This window comes from Enoplosus armatus, chromosome 9 (genome assembly GCF_043641665.1).
Source record: "Enoplosus armatus isolate fEnoArm2 chromosome 9, fEnoArm2.hap1, whole genome shotgun sequence".
Lineage (NCBI taxonomy): Eukaryota > Metazoa > Chordata > Actinopteri > Centrarchiformes > Enoplosidae > Enoplosus > Enoplosus armatus.
Window position 1 is genome coordinate 646104 of NC_092188.1, and position 16397 is coordinate 662500.

Here is a 16397-nt window from a genome sequence, read left to right on the forward strand (position 1 = left end):
TTCTCTCTGTCTCACTGACTCAAGTGTTTTCATGTCTCCTGGAGACCAAAGAAGCCTGATGTCACTGAAACTTCCAGAAGCTCCAACCGACCAACTGACCAACTGACCAACCAAAACAGCACCTCGTCTGTGAGTCTGTTCAGAGACGCTTTGGATCATGACTCACCTGCACTCACCTTCAGCTCCTCACAGCAGTAAGTTCAATCTTTAGCAGCTTCTTCTCAAACTGTTGTTATTAATTATCTTGAAAGGTAACGTTTAGCAGCATGTTGCCGTGTTGCTAACTCTAGCTAATGTTTTAGGAGCTTGTATCTGTCTGACTGTCCAGCTGTTTGTGTCTGTCCTCCAGCTGTGGAGAGGATCAGTTTGACCGTCCTTCCTCCTGCCGTCCATAGATTCCTGTTCAGCCAATCAGAAGAGTTTCAGGTGGCTCACCTGGTCCTCAGGGCGCTGTTTGGAGCCGTGAGCGGTGCAGGTAACTAGCACTCGCTGACTCAGGAGGAAAAGGTGGAGAAATAAGAAATGTAATTATGTCTTCTTAGCATTTATGCTAACAATTGTTAGCATTCTCTATTGTTTTTTTCTAGATTGTTTTGTTTTAATTTATTTTTCACTGTGATTATTATTATTTACATTTTTCATTTTATTATTCTTAGTGTTTTATTTTAATTCTATTATTTAAATATGTATTATTTGTATGAATGTTTTATACATCTTTAGTACTTTTAGTATTTTATCAAATGATATTAGAATTAAATCATAAAAATAAAATCATATCTATATATCATATATTATTATTATTATTGTATTTTTTTTTCCAATTCAATGTATTTATTTTTTAATTGATAACATTTTAATGATCTATGTAGTCATTCTGTTCTTCAGCATTAGATCATTACATTTAAATGATTAAGTTATGACCTTCTGTGATGAACCTTTGCCTCCTGTGTCCTTGTCTGTCCTCAGTTCTCTTCCTGGGAGTCTTCCTGCGCCTCCCGCTGACCTTTGACCTGCAGCTGGCAGCAGGAGGTTTGTTTGTCGGTGAGGAGACGTCACTCTCACATCAGTTTTTATCTGAAACATGAAATAATTCAACATCTGGCTGAAAAACACATGTTGACTAACATCTGTGTGTGTGTTCCAGCTGTGTGTGTGGTGGGCGGAGCCGTGTCCTCCTCCTTTAGATGTTCGGTCCTCCTGGTGTTTCCCAGCATGCTCGGCTCCCGCGGTCGAACGTACCTGATGCTGTTCATCCTGTCTGTGCTGTACAAAGGTGAACTCACACACACACACACACACACACACACACACACACACACACACACACACGTGTATTATGTCACATCGTTTCTTTCCGTATTGTGTTTGTGTTGAACTGTGTTGCATCAGGCTGTGATGTGTCTGTCTGTCTGTCTGTCTCATGATGATAATATTATGTTACAGGACCAGTTTCTAACATCCAGCGTAACGTGGAGACAGCTGCTCTGTCTCTGAGCTGTAATCTGGACCTGCAGGTTCATCACAGCAAGTTACTGTGGAGAGACACCATCAGGCCTTTCATACTCGTCACACAGCAGCTCATGGTAATGACAGGCAGACAGACAGACAGACAGGCAGTCAGACCGACAAGCAGTCAGACAGACAGACAGGCAGGCAGTCAGACAGACAGACAGACAGACGGGCAGGCAGTCAGACAGACAGACAGACAGACGGGCAGGCAGTCAGACCGACAAGCAGTCAGACCGACAAGCAGTCAGACAGACAGACAGGCAGGCAGTCAGACAGACAGACAGACAGACAGACAGACGGGCAGTCAGACAGACAGACAGGCAGTCAGACCGACAAGCAGTCAGACAGACAGACAGACAGGCAGTCAGACAAACAGACAGACAGACCGACAAGCAGTCAGACAGAGAGACAGACAGACAGACAGACAGGCAGTCAGACCGACAAGCAGTCAGACAGACAGACAGACAGGCAGTCAGTCAGACCGACAAGCAGTCAGACAGACAGACAGACAGGCAGTCAGACAGACAGGCAGACAGACAGACAGGCAGGCAGTCAGACCGACAAGCAATCAGACAGACAGACAGGCAGGCAGTCAGACAGACAGGCAGACAGACAGACAGACAGGCAGTCAGACCGACAAGCAGTCAGACAGACAGACAGGCAGGCAGTCAGACAGACAGACAGACAGACGGGCAGGCAGTCAGACAGACAGACAGACAGACGGGCAGGCAGTCAGACCGACAAGCAGTCAGACCGACAAGCAGTCAGACAGACAGACAGGCAGGCAGTCAGACAGACAGACAGACAGACAGACAGACGGGCAGTCAGACAGACAGACAGACGGGCAGGCAGTCAGACAGACAGACAGGCAGTCAGACCGACAAGCAGTCAGACAGACAGACAGACAGGCAGTCAGACAAACAGACAGACAGACCGACAAGCAGTCAGACAGAGAGACAGACAGACAGACAGACAGGCAGTCAGACCGACAAGCAGTCAGACAGACAGACAGACAGGCAGTCAGACCGACAAGCAGTCAGACAGACAGACAGACAGGCAGTCAGACAGACAGACAGACAGACAGACGGGCAGTCAGACAGACAGACAGACAGACAGGCAGTCAGACAAACAGACAGACAGACAGACAGACAGACAGGCAGTCAGACAAACAGACAGACAGACAGACGGGCAGTCAGACAGACAGACAGACAGACAGGCAGTCAGACAAACAGACAGACAGACAGACAGGCAGTCAGACAGACAGACAGACGGGCAGTCAGACAGACAGACAGACAGACAGACAGGCAGTCAGACAGACAGACAGACAGACAGACGGGCAGGCAGGCAGTCAGACTGCTAGCATGGCTGAAACTTTTGGAGCCATTTTTGTCAAATTTATGGAAATACAAACCATAGAGTTAATCCCAAAACAGATGTAAGCTGTATTAAAAGGTGTTTTTGATGTGGTTGTCGAGGGTGTGTGTGTGTGTGTGTGTGTGTGTGTGGGGGGGGGGGGGTTCAGGGGTCAGAAGTCATTGGTCTGTTTTTTGCTTCTTGATCAGGATGATGAAGCTGAGTTGACGTCGGAGGCTCAGAGCGTCAGCAGGAAGTTTCAGAACATCAGAGACGAAGTCGTCCTTCAGTATGGATACGACCGATTCAAACCAAAACATGTTGTCACCGGCAACAGCACACAGGAGCAGTTCACCTCCAAGACCATGATGCAGTGCGACGGTGAGCGAGCTGACAACTATAATTTAAAAAGTGAAGGGTAAAAAAAGATTTCACATCATGAGGACGTTTAATTGAATAATACATTTAATGACTGTGTGTGTGTGTGTGTGTGTGTGTGTGTGTGTGTCCAGGTGTGGTGGATGAGGGCGTGAAGCGATGTGCTGATTGGTTCAGCCTCAGGTGGGCGGAGTGTATGAGGGCGATCCCGGTCCCCGTCATCAACCACATCCTCTGTGTCTCCATGAAGTTCCACTTCCTGTGTGATGTCATGAGAGGTGAAAGGTCACACTGGTTAGGGTCAGATGTTGTCTCCATTTAAACTACGACTGGACATTCATTTCAGTCTCACTGAGATGTAAAGTGGCTGATGGTGTGTTTCTCTTGCTGTTGAGCCATTTGTATGTTTCTTACAACAAACCACAATCAGCAGCGACAGTAAAGAACACCACAGCACAGTGATATGCCATTTAATGTGACCAAAGCAGAAGTGCAGAGACCATCAGCCAACACGCAGACGACACCCAGTTCTATCTCTGTATGTAGGGTTGGTTTGGCTTTGACTCTGAGGATAAAGTGTAATTTTCTTCTTCTGCTCCTCCTCCTCTGTCAGTGATGACTCCATGGTGCAGAGAGCAGATCCCTGTAGAGGGAAACTTCGGTCAGCTGTTCGATCAGCTGAACGTCTCAGTGGACCTGCTGTCCAGAGAGTTCAGCACAGAGCTTGTCCTGCAGGTCGCCGCCTTCAAACTTTACATGTTTATCTGTGTTCATGTCCAGTTAAATGAATCTAATGAAGCGTCCTGACCTGCGTGACCCCTGACCTCGTGCAGGAGCAGCAGCAGCGGTCGGTGCTGGGTGGAGCTCTGCTGGACCAGGAGTTCACTCAGGCTGTTAAAGGGTCCTTCCAGAAACTGACGACAGCCATGAAACAGCTGCTGAACTTCCTGCAGCTGCTGCTCTCCTTCACCTTCATCACCATCTTCACCCAGTAAGACCTAAAACTCTGACATCAGCTTCCTCTGTCTGCTGAGTCACAACATGACCTCCTCCTCCTCCTCCTCCTCCTCAGGGCGTTTGGTTACCTCAGACAGTACAGGAGGGACGTTCGATTCGACAACGTCTACATCACCACCTACTTCAGACAGATTGACGCCCGCAGGAGGAGAGCGGTAACAACATCATCATCATCTTCTTCTTCTTCATCATCTTCATCTCTAACCCTAACCCTTTGACTTAACTGCAGCATGAAACAGATCTCTCCACACTAGAATAATCTTGATAATCGTCTGGTGTGTTCAGGGGAAGCACCGTCTGCTGCCTCTGAAACAATCAGAGAAGAAGAAGTTCATCAACCCCTGGAGTCCAAACTTCCACTCTGAGGAGCTCAAACAAGTGGTGGGTTCAACACTAATACTGATATTAATGGTGGCTGTGATGTCCTTTATATAGTGGACTCTGATCTAAAGCTGCACCCCATTCTGATTGACACCAGAAGAAACCAGAATTATCCTTTAACATCCTGTCAGATCCAGTCAGATCACAGGAGAGGTTCATAAACATTATGATTATAACCTCTGTGTGTGTGTGTGTGTGTGTGTGTGTGTGTGTGTGTGTGTGCGTGTGTGTGACAGACCTCAGGTGTGTTTCAGGTGCTGTCTATCTCTCTGCTGTCTGTCGTCCTGCTGACTGTCGACTTCACTCTGTTCCATGTTTTGGACATCGTCAGCAGACACACCTTCACCCAGTTCAACCTGACCAGTAAACCACACACACACACACACACACACACACACACACGTAAAATATACCATCTAAAAGTTAAATGTGTTCATATTTTGGGTCAGTATAAAAGTCTGTGTCGTGGATCATCAGCGATCACTTGCTGTTTATCACTTCTTGATTTGGGATCATTTTGCAGCTGTGAAAGTAGCTATTAGGTTTAAGACTCTGACGTGTTTGTGACTTCATCTTCATCTTCAACTTGTGATTCCAGACAAAATGTGTTGTTGATGTAAATGTGAGATTTTGTCACAAATATGAAAATGTAGGCACTATAGACATTTGTATTCATTTGATAATATTTATCTTATTTTTAAGGTACCATGTACAATAATAAATATACATGTTGCCATTTGATTTGATTTTTTTATTTATTCATTTTTACTTATACTAGTAAACAAATATAATTTCTGACTGAGCTTTTTTTTATCTTTAAGTGACGTGGAGCTGAATCAGCTGGGTCATAATTGTAAAAATAATGCAGAATATCATTTGCGTACACATTTATTACGTGATGATTATTTCCAATTTTAACTCCCTGAAAATTCACTGACGTCACCACTCAGGATTTCTGGGTAATGAAGTTCTCTCTGCAGGTAGTCACCAGGTGGACATCAGAGTGGGCGGAGCCTCCATGATGGCCCGCCTCCTGAGGAAGACGGTTTCAGCCTTCAACAGCTCGTCCATCCTGCACATCCAAACTGACAACCGGGGTAGGTCTACAGGTCGACAGGTGACAGGTCTATAGGTCTACAGGTCACAAGTCATAGGTCTATAGGTCTATAGATCTACAGGTCACAAGTCACAGGTCTATAGGTCTAGAGGTCACAGGTCACAGGTCTACAGTCACAGGTCTATAGGTCTATAGGTCTACAGGTCGACAGGTGACAGGTCTATAGGTCTACAGGTCACAAGTCACAGGTCTATAGGTCTATAGGTCTATAGGTCTACAGGTCACAAGTCACAGGTCTATAGGTCTAGAGGTCACAGGTCACAGGTCTACAGTGTAGCTCAGGGCAAAGAGACCGCAGTCAGGCTCAGACAGAGAATCCAGTTTCAGACTGAGGTAGTTGCATGTCACTGTGAGATGATAAAATAATCTGTGTGATATCAGTTTGAGGCTGTCAGACTGTGACATGAATCTGAGTCCAAACCTCTTTCTGTTTTTGCCTCCATCACTTTGGTTTGTGTTCATGTGGTGTTTTTCCCCTAAACTGAATGGGATAAGATGATTCCATCATACGGCTCCTGGAGACTTAAATCTTATTGAACCGAATGGATCAAATTTGCGTGATAAAACCAGAGAAATGTCTTCCCTGTTTTCCAGCCGGTCCTCTTCTAATGACTGTGAGGTGAAATGCTTGTTGGGTCAGTGTGTGTGTCACATGACGGTCAGGGAAGCTGCAGGACTGAGTGCGTCCACAACGCCAAACTCGCCTCCAGTGGCGTGTGGTCCATTAAGGCCGTTGGGGCGCTGCTCGTTAATGTTATTGTTGTTTTGTGTGTGTGTGTGTGTACATATAAGTTGTTACTCTCACATAAATCATACATTATAACAGAAGCGATGACTAATAAAAGGCGCTGCCTACAGTCTGTGTCTGTGTGCTGAAGGACACGCGTGTGATATGTTCGGCTCTCCCTGGTGGCCCCTGATTGGTTGACACGGCACCAGAAAATAACTGGATCTGGGTTAGGCTTAGGTGCCAAAGTGGGCGATTTTCCGCCCATTTAGGTGGCTGTGGGATGGTGTCATGTCGGTAAAATGAGCTCGGGTGGGCTGACCAAACGTTAGCCTGATGTGTCATGGTGCAGATGTTTTTCTTATTTTTTCAATACTGATATTATTTTCTGGCTAATTGTTACGTTTTTGAACCAACCTTGCAACACTGCAGACAGACAGACGGAGGGACGGACGGACGGACGGACCGACAGACAGACCAATAGACAGACGGTCAGACAGACAGACAGACAGACTCTCTACGGCGGCATGCTCGCGCGAGCATTAAACAAAGCTTTAGCTAGCTTGCTTGCTTTTCGTAGTTGTAAATTGTGTGTGTGTGTGTGTGTGTGTGTGTGTGTGTGACGAACTCCGATACAGACAACAGAGGACAGAAGCGCCCGTAAATGACACCAAAACGCGGTAGAGACTCTCAGCATAGTTTTTTATTACGTGACAGTATGGCGGATAGCATGCCAAGATTTAGTAGCCCCACCTAGTGGAAAAGTGACGCCACTGCTCGCCTTACAGACCAGCTCGGCCCCTGGGGGCTTGGCGGCACCAACATGCATTAAGGGGAGCTGCACCTGCCAGTGTATTCTGTGTCATTTCCTGCTGTATTGTGATTGGTTGGTTTGTAGTCGTGGATCATAACAGCAGTCACAGCATCGTCTTTGGTCACCAAAGCTCCAAATCGTCCAGACGTGGATCGTGATGAAATGAGGACGTCCGTTTTAGACCCTTTCACCACATGAAGCCCAAAATCAAACAGTGTGAACTAAAACACTTCACAGACAAAAAGCTGTATATTGTCATTTGGTGACATCGTCGTCTGTTGGATGGAACTTTTAACCAGAGGGAGCTAATATTCAAACCACACGACTGAAGTGATTGAAGAAGTGGTGTCCACAAACTTCTGTCCATGTTGTACTGAACTGAACCAACAGAGGACGACAGTCTCTCTGATGAACAAATATTAATACACACAAATATAAAACTACAACACAATAACAAGTGGAGGAAAGTAAGTACATTTACTAAGTACTGTATTTAACTATACTTCTACTGCACTACATCTCAATGGAAATATTGTACTTTTTACTGCACTATATTTATTTAATAACTTTGCAGATTGAGATAATATTAAATAGTATCAACAAATCAATGATTTATTGTGTGTGAGGTATTATTACAGGTTAAGATTATCAGCTGCAACATTAAAGTGATGAACATATTCATGCATTAATAATCAATAATATAATAAATATTATTCTGTGTGATGAGTACTTCTTCCACCACTGACAATAACCTTTGTGTGTGTGTGTGTGTGTGTGTGTGTGTGTGTGTGTGTGTGTCCAGTGTGTGTGTCTCCCCCCTTCTCCCTCTCTGCAGATGTGTATGTGAGCTGTGTGTGTTGTGTCCTGTTGGTGGTGCTCTTCAGCTGCTTTCAGGCTTACACCAACCGCCTCCGACGGGTCATCGCTGCCTTCTACCACCCAGAGGTACACACACACCTCATTGTGTGTGTGTGTGTGTGTGTGTGTGTGAATTCCTCAGTCATCACATCACTGCAGCTCCCAGAAATCCTTTAAAGCAGAGAACCAAACAGTGAACACTGACTGAACTGCACACTTTCTAAAACATGAGTTTATGTTCATTTGTGTTTAGAAAACAGGTGAAATGAGGATAAACAAAGTATAAGTACACACCAATCATAGTAAAAATCTGTAGTGCAGTGTAAACACTGTAATAATATATACTGTAATAATAGCGTAATAATGAAACAGAAAACACAGAAACAGACAAAAGGATGAATGAATGAAATAAGAAATGATGGAAATTTAATGCAGAAGATGATTCATGTGTTGTGCAAATATTTGTGTAAAAAAGTCTAGAAGTTTTCTAAAGTAGTTCATCCATTCATCCACCCATTCATCCATCCATCCATTCATTCATCCATTCATTCATCCATCCAATCATCCATTCATTCATTCATCCATCCAATCATCCATTCATTCATTCATTCATCCATTCATTCATTCATCCATTCAATCATCCATTCATTCATCCATCCAATCATTCATTCATTCATTCATTCATCCATTCATTCATCCATCCAATCATCCATTCATTCATCCATCCAATCATCCATTTATTCATCCATTCATCCATTCATTCATCCATCCAATCATCCATTCATTCATTCATCCATTCATTCATTCATTCATCCATTCATCCATTAATTCATCCATCCATTAATTCATCCATTCATCATTCATCCAATCTGAATTTGTACTTAAGTATGGACTTGAGTAAATACAGTAGTACTTAGTTCAGATCAGAAATATAAACAGTAAAACACAGAAGAGCAAAGTGATAAAAGTGAAGTTAAAGTTTGTTAAAACTAAGAAAACTTTCTCTGAAACTGTTCAACATGACGCCTGAGTGTGTATTACTGCAGTAGTAGGATTAGTTGCAGTAACACTACTAGTATTTGTAGTGTTTCATAGTAAACAATAGAAACCTAAAACGTGTTTGTTTGAACATTCATTAGTCGCTGTGATGTCACTTCCTCTCCTGGACTGGAAGAAGCAAACTGCTCAATCTCATTAACACACACACACACACACACACACACACACACACACACAAACACACACACTGTGTGTTTAAACCCTGTGAGCTGCAGTAAATCTGATCTGAGAGCAGATTAATGTAAGAGCATTATAACAGAGCAGCGCTGACAGGCTGAACTGTGGTCGAGAGACAGGAAGAGAAAGAGAGACAAGAGGAATGTAACTAAGTACTTTTACTCAAGTACTGTACTTAAGTACAAATTTGAGGTACTTGTACTTTACTTGAGTCTTTGTACTTCTACTCCACTACAACTTTTTACTTCACTACATTTATGTCTGTCTGCCTGTCTGTCTCTCTGCCTGTCTGTTTGTCTCCCTGTCTGTCTGTCTGTCTGTCTGTCTCTCTGTCTGTCTGTCTCTCTGCCTGTCTGTCTCTCTGCCTGTCTGTCTGTCTCTCTGACTGTCTGTCTGTCTGTCTGTCTCTCTGCCTGTCTGTCTGTCTGTCTGTCTGCCTGTCTGTCTGTCTGACTGCCTGTCTCTCTGCCTGTCTGTCTCTTTGCCTGTCTGTTTGTCTCCCTGTCTGTCTGTCTCTCTGCCTGTCTGTCTCTTTGGCTGTCTGTCTGTCTCTCTGCCTGTCTGTCTCTCTGCATGTCTGTCTGTCTGTCTGTCTCTCTGTCTGTCTGTCTCTCTGCCTGTCTGTCTGTCTCTTTGCCTGTCTGTCACTCTGCCTGTCTGTCTGTCTCTTTGCCTGTCTGTCTGTCTCTGTGCCTATCTGACTGTCTCTCTGTCTGTCTCTTTGCCTGTCTGTCACTCTGCCTGTCTGTCTGTCTCTTTGCCTGTCTGTCTGTCTCTCTGCCTGTCTGTCTGCCTGTCTCTCTGCATGTCTGTCTGTCTGTCTGTCTCTCTGTCTCTCTGTCTGTCTGTCTGTCTGTCAGAGGGAGAAGAAGCGGGTCTTGTTTCTCTACAACCTGCAGATCCAGAGACGGATTTCCTCCACAGACAGGAAACGCATCATCAGCCGGGGACGGAGGAGCCGGACGGTGAGTGTCTGATCACTGCACAGCTGCTCAACTCACTGATAATCTTATCAAAAAATGTTGTTGGTCAATGGAGACTTTTATCAGTCAGAGAGGCTGAATAATAATAATGATAATGATAATGATAATGATAATGATAATAATAAGTATAATAATGATAATAATAATAATGATAATAATTATTATTATTATTATAATAATGATAATAATAATGATAATGATAATAATAATAATGATGATAATAATAATAATAATGATAATAATAATAATAATAATAATAACCCTCTCCAGCAGGTGTTTGAGGGTCTGAGCAGGTGTGGCTGTCGTCTTTGTCATCATCACCAACAGGAAGTGTCGGACTCAGAGGAGACGCACTACGACCCTGCTTAGTCCCGGACAGGAAGTTCCATCTGCAGCTCGCAGACTTTACAGAAGAAGAAGAAGAAGAAGAAGAAGAAGAAGAAGAAGACGTTCAGATAGACGTGCACCTTTAAAATGTGAAGACGCTGATTCATTATGACTTCAGTCTTCTTCATGTTGCAGCAGAATGAATCTTTGTGCTGTTAAACCTCCTCTGGGTTCAGATATATTTTACACACAAGCTGATGCTTAGTTCTGTGACTCCAATATGAATACATGAGAGGAACAAACTGGGGAGACGGACCTCTGAGGGTCTGGGACTCAGGGTAGACCAGTACAGACCAAGCTGCTGTGATTTGAGCTGTGACATTAGAGTGAAGGCAGAAACTGCAGAAGCTCTTAAAGTTAAATCACAGCACAGAAGGTTTCATTAGATATGATTCAGTCATTAATAACAATTAATGAATGTGCATACCTTCAAAACTGTCCAGTAGTAAGAACTAAACATGCAGTACAGTGTGTGTGTGTGTGTGTGTGTGTGTGTGTGTGTGTGTGTGTGTGTGTGTGATCACATGATCAGATTAGATATGTGTGTATGAGTTGTAACCAGCTGATCCTCACGTGCAGCGCTCACTTCATTCACAGTTGAATCTAATCCACAAACTGATGCTGGATCAGTTTACATCAGCACTCCTCTGAGTGATGTCATCACTTCATCAGGTCTCTGGACCTCTCCTGACCCCCCTGACCTGAAGTCCTCCTGAACTCAGCAGTTATTCAGCTTTGTGTTCAGGCCTCAGAAGCAGATTTCAAACTAAATACGATATTTATATTTACTACAGAATTATTCAGTACGGTGACGTCTGTCCAACACTTTGTCCCAGAGTGAGACGTCTCAACACGTCCCGCCACACTGACATGGAGTCTGTTGTAGACGGTGGAGGAAGATTCAGATCATCGTTCATGTTTTAGGATTATTACCTCTGATGCTTTAATGTGTGAGCAGTGTTTTTGCTGCAGTTGGTCGAGATGATTTTAAATATCAAATAAAACATTTAGTGATTTAATCTGCAAACCCCCCCCCCCCCCCCCCCAAACTTAAAAAGACAAGTCTGTCTGTTTCCTTCAACAACACAGAGTAAAGCAGAACATGGTTTTATTCATTGGCCTCACAGCCGGAGTGAGCTGACAGGAAGGGGTTAAATCTACTGAGGAAATACCCTGTGTGTGTGTGTGTGTGTGTGTGTGTGTGTGTGTGTGTGTGTGTGTGTTTGTGTGTGTGTGTGTGTGTGTGTGTGTGTTTCCACATATGTAAAAACGGCATCCCGTTATTTTGTTTTCAAAATAAAATCCATTTTATGAACCGAGCTTCACGGCGCAGCTGAACGCAGGGTGTGTGTGTGTGTGTGTGTGTGTGTTTGTGTGTGTGTGTGTGTGTGTGTGTGTGTGTGTGTGTGTGTGTGTGTACGTGTAAACTTTAACATGCAGTCAATGTGTTCCACACTAACACACGCTATAATAACAGTAAACAGTGTTGACAGTGAAGTGCAGTTTATTTGGCAGCTTTCAGACTAAAATCACTCACAGCTGGAAGAAACCGAGCTAGTTATGTTTGAGATTTAACTGTTTGTTTGTCTGCTGTTTGGATAAACTGTACAGTTCCTCTACGTGTCTTTAGAGTAATGTCTCCTTTAACTGAACTGTGTAGATTTAGAAGCTGTAAAGATCAGTACTGAGTTACTGAGGACCAACTCATCAGGACTGTTCCTGACTTTATGTTATTAACGGCTGATATTTGTGAGGCTCTGAGGGTGGAGGATATGCTGTATAGATTGTACACCCTCTTGAGGCAGATTTGTGGTTTGCGGGTTTGGGTTGAGTAAATAAAACTCACTTGACTTGTGTAAAGACCCATTAAATTTACTCGTTCGGTGACGCGCTTTCGCTGGCTTTTATTTTGAAGACTGAGTTGCAGTACTTCCGGTCTGTTTCTCGCTAACTCGGGTTAACGTGATGCATCGAGATGACGTATTCGTTACCCCTCGGTATAAACACGGGCGGTCCGGTGTTCTCCGGTAATGAGCCGCTTTCAGGCCTCTCAGGGCGGGTAACCGAGCCGTCCGGTGTCCGAACGAACTCCGCAGACATAAACCGTCCCATTCCGCCGGGTGTTAACGGTAGTTTTTGCCGCTAGAAACTGTTTTCGCCAGAGCTGCGCAGATAACGGTTCGGACCGGAGGAAATTAACGCCGAATGGTCGGTCACTTTCCCGCCCGTGGTCCGGTACAGCAGCAGCTTTGACCCGCTTGTTTCTGTGGATGTTACCGCAAAAAGAAGTACCATGGAGTTTCGCTGGAGCGTCCCCCGATGCTCCGACACGTTGAGGTAACGGGAACGGGACAGGGTTGCCTCACACACACACCAGACAGCAGCAACCTGTTGCCGGTTGCCGGTGACGCAGAGAGGATGAGCGGAGCCGCCGTGTTGCTGCTGCTGCTCAGCGGCCGCGCCGTGTTCACTGCTGCCAGGTCCCTGAACGCACCGCAGGACGGAGGGCTTCTGCCTCAGGACGGACAGACGGACGGTACCGACGGTCTGACCGCAACCGTGACAGGTAACGATTAACGTTAAAGTCTAACATGAACAGACATTATTATGTATGGACGTAAAGTGTAATGCTATAATTAATTAAAAAATGAACTTAGTCTGGTGATCTCCTCTCCTGAAGTATGTTAGTGAAAGTGTGCGTGTGACCTTTGACCTGACTGCTTGGTCTGTTGCCAGGGTAACAGTGTAACTAATCTGACACTATTAGCCTCTCAGCTAGCTGCTCTGAATATAAACCATCTGCACTGTGTGTTTAATTTAAACTGTAGTTAATCTGACTGAATGACACCCAGAACTTTTCTCCTTCAAACTAAAACTGCATTTTTTATTGATTCATTGAGTTCTACGTGTCCACAGTGAAGCTTCATCTGTCATAATACACGTAGTTAATGAGTTATTAACATATAAACATGAAGATTATACTTCAGTAAAACAGGAATATGGACAGGTTTCTTGCAGGGGTAGAAAACACATCGTCCTGCTTTATTTAGAAACTAATACAATTACTGTTCACAAATTTGAATGCAACACTCATCCCTGTATTTTTAACCACACGCCACAACTGATGGAAAGTAAAAAGACATTAGCATGAGAAAGATACAGTATTCACCAGATGTGTTATGCTACAGCATGACTGCAGTGTAAACTAGTGTCAATAGAGGATTGAATCACTATTATTGATCAGCATCACAGGATCATGAACAGAGACTTTTGACGTTTGATTTTTTTCCTCTGATAAATTGTAATAAGTAAGTGATTTATTTTCCATCCAAAGCCACCCGTGTGCAGCTCTCTCGGCTGAAACTGTGAACACATCACGTGAAACTGATCACAAAGTGTTGATCACAGAGCCTGCCAGACCTCAGCAATATTAAATACAAAGGCTGAAGCCCACAGTAACAGTGTGAGCTGTCACCTTATTAAACTGCAGGGCTCTGACGGAAAGCTGAAGCTAACAGCTAACAGCTAAGTCTGCGCTCGGAGCTAACGGCCACGTTTCCTTCTTGAGATAATGAACATTTCATTCATTTTCCTCTAGACTAACAGTCGGACTGCAGGAGGCTGTTCAATCCTTTTTTGTGGCGTTTCAAATGAATTCATCATTTTTTATTCGTCAATCCATTCATTTTATGCCAGGTCGCATTAATTTAATGAATCATATCATTAGGGATTATTGTGATATACTGCTGGGAAGTACTGAATACATGTGATATAATAATAAATGATTCTAGGTCATATCGTCGCCTCTGGTTTTCACTGTGCTTTTATATTTTGACCAGTTTGATTGTGAAACAGGTTTTAAGTGAAAGTCTTGAATTTAACTTGAAACTCTGGACTGAAAGTCATTTATTTTTAAAGATGAACACGTAAACAAACCGTCTTGATACGGACCCCTTCCCTGCGTCTCTTCTTTTAAAGGTATGTACAGCGCGTAACATTTTACAGTGTAGGAATCGGCGCGGCAGCGCCCCCCTGGTGGACACACTCTGTAATGACCTGCTGACACTGATTTCAGCTCTTATACAGTATATCGGCCCAGCTCTACATCCCCGTATTCCCAGTTTACCCAGTCTGTCCGTGTGCTCAGGTGTGGACCGAAGCTGGCGCCCCCTCCTGGAGAAAACCCGTCCATTCATCCTGGTGGACGGACAGAGGAGGAGCCTCGCCGAAGCTCTACAGGTCAGAGACTCCAAGCCTCATGTTGGTGTGTTACTGGTGTTTACTGGTTTGTTACTGGTGTTGACTGGTTGTTACTGGTGTTGACTGGTTGTTACTGGTGTTTAGTGGTTTGTTACTGGTGTTGACTGGTTGTTACTGGGGTTTACTGGTTGTTACTGGTGTTTACTGGTTGTTACTGGTGTTGACTGGTTTGTTACTGGTGTTGACTGGTTGTTACTGGTGTTGACTGGTTGTTACTGGTGTTGACTGGTTGTTACTGGTGTTGACTGGTTTGTTACTGGTGTTGACTGGTTGTTACTGGTGTTGACTGGTTGTTACTGGTGTTTAGTGGTTTGTTACTGGTGTTGACTGGTTGTTACTGGGGTTTACTGGTTGTTACTGGTGTTTACTGGTTTGTTACTGGTGTTGACTGGTTGTTACTGGTGTTTACAAGTTGTTACTGGTGTTGACTGGTTGTTACTGGGGTTTATTGGTTGTTACTGGTGTTGACTGGTTTGTTACTGGTGTATTGATGTGCTGTAACAGAGTTTTGATAGATTATTGCTGGTTATGTATTTTCATTACGGGTGTTTCCCTTCTGTTACTGGTCACTGGATGTTTGCTATGGGTGGGACGCACACACACACACACACACACACACACACAAACCCACCAACTTCCTCATTTCCAACAAAAGCGGAGGTCGCCCTCCACCCGTTACCATGGTTACTTGAAGGAGGTATTTTGGGGTGTGTTGACTGTTTCAAAGCCTCAGGTTGTAGTTGTTGTTCTGTTGGTGAAACTTCAGTCTGCTCCACCTTCATTAGACCTGTCGATGAGAGGAACAGCTTGTACCTGTAATGTCTCAGTCGTCATTATTGACCATCAGAATGTTTTTGTCACAAAGGCCGACAACAGAAAGTCTTTATTAGGAAAGGAGGGACAGATTGTAGTGGGAGGAGGGACAGGAAGTGCTGTACGACGTTAGTCAGTCAGGAGTGTGTTTCAGTGCAAGAAGAGAGAGGAAGGAAGCTGCAGCGTTGACAGTTTCACCAGGAGCTTCCTGCAGGAACACGGAGATCTGACCGGGGGGAGGGGTGTAAGAGGGCGGACACTTCCTGTGCAGCTGACAGAAGCTCTGAGATCATTTCCTGTAGAAACCCACCCACTCCCACCCACCCCGACTCCACCCGCCGTGAGAGAGCAGAGCTTTGATGAAGAGAGTTGGTCCACCAAACTAAAGTCTCCTTACTGTCTCCAAGAGGCTGTCTGTCTGTCTGCCTGTCTGCCTGTCTGCCTGTCTGTCTGTCTGTCTGTCTCTCAGCCGGTCTGCCTGTCTGTCTGTCTGTCTCTCAGCCTGTCTGTCTGTCTCTCAGCCTTTCTGTCTGTCTCTCAGCCTCTCAGCCTGTCTCTTAGCCT

The 16397-nt window shown here is 44.5% G+C and overlaps 2 protein-coding genes across 2 annotated transcripts in view; both read left to right on the forward strand.

Moving 5' to 3' along the window:
* Nucleotides 1-18: 18 nt before the first annotated feature.
* dcst1 (DC-STAMP domain containing 1) lies at nt 19-10742 on the forward strand (the record flags this gene model as incomplete). Its single annotated transcript, XM_070911737.1, is given in 17 exon segments — nt 19-159; nt 161-194; nt 350-475; nt 967-1041; nt 1145-1273; nt 1444-1583; nt 3072-3243; nt 3375-3518; nt 3854-3975; nt 4074-4231; nt 4313-4412; nt 4543-4638; nt 4875-5001; nt 5619-5735; nt 8099-8241; nt 10251-10355; nt 10647-10742. Coding segments are annotated over 17 exon segments (2025 nt in total), but the record flags the coding sequence as incomplete, so codon positions are not given.
* A 2260-nt stretch (nt 10743-13002) lies between these two features.
* Nucleotides 13003-16397, forward strand: part of adam15 (ADAM metallopeptidase domain 15) — a 22449-nt gene continuing 19054 nt past the window's right edge. Inside the window, exons 1-2 of the mRNA XM_070911492.1 lie at nt 13003-13326; nt 14908-14999. Of these exons, the coding sequence (XP_070767593.1) occupies nt 13080-13326; nt 14908-14999 (339 nt within the window). The 5' untranslated portion in view covers nt 13003-13079. The remainder of the gene's footprint in view (nt 13327-14907; nt 15000-16397) is intronic.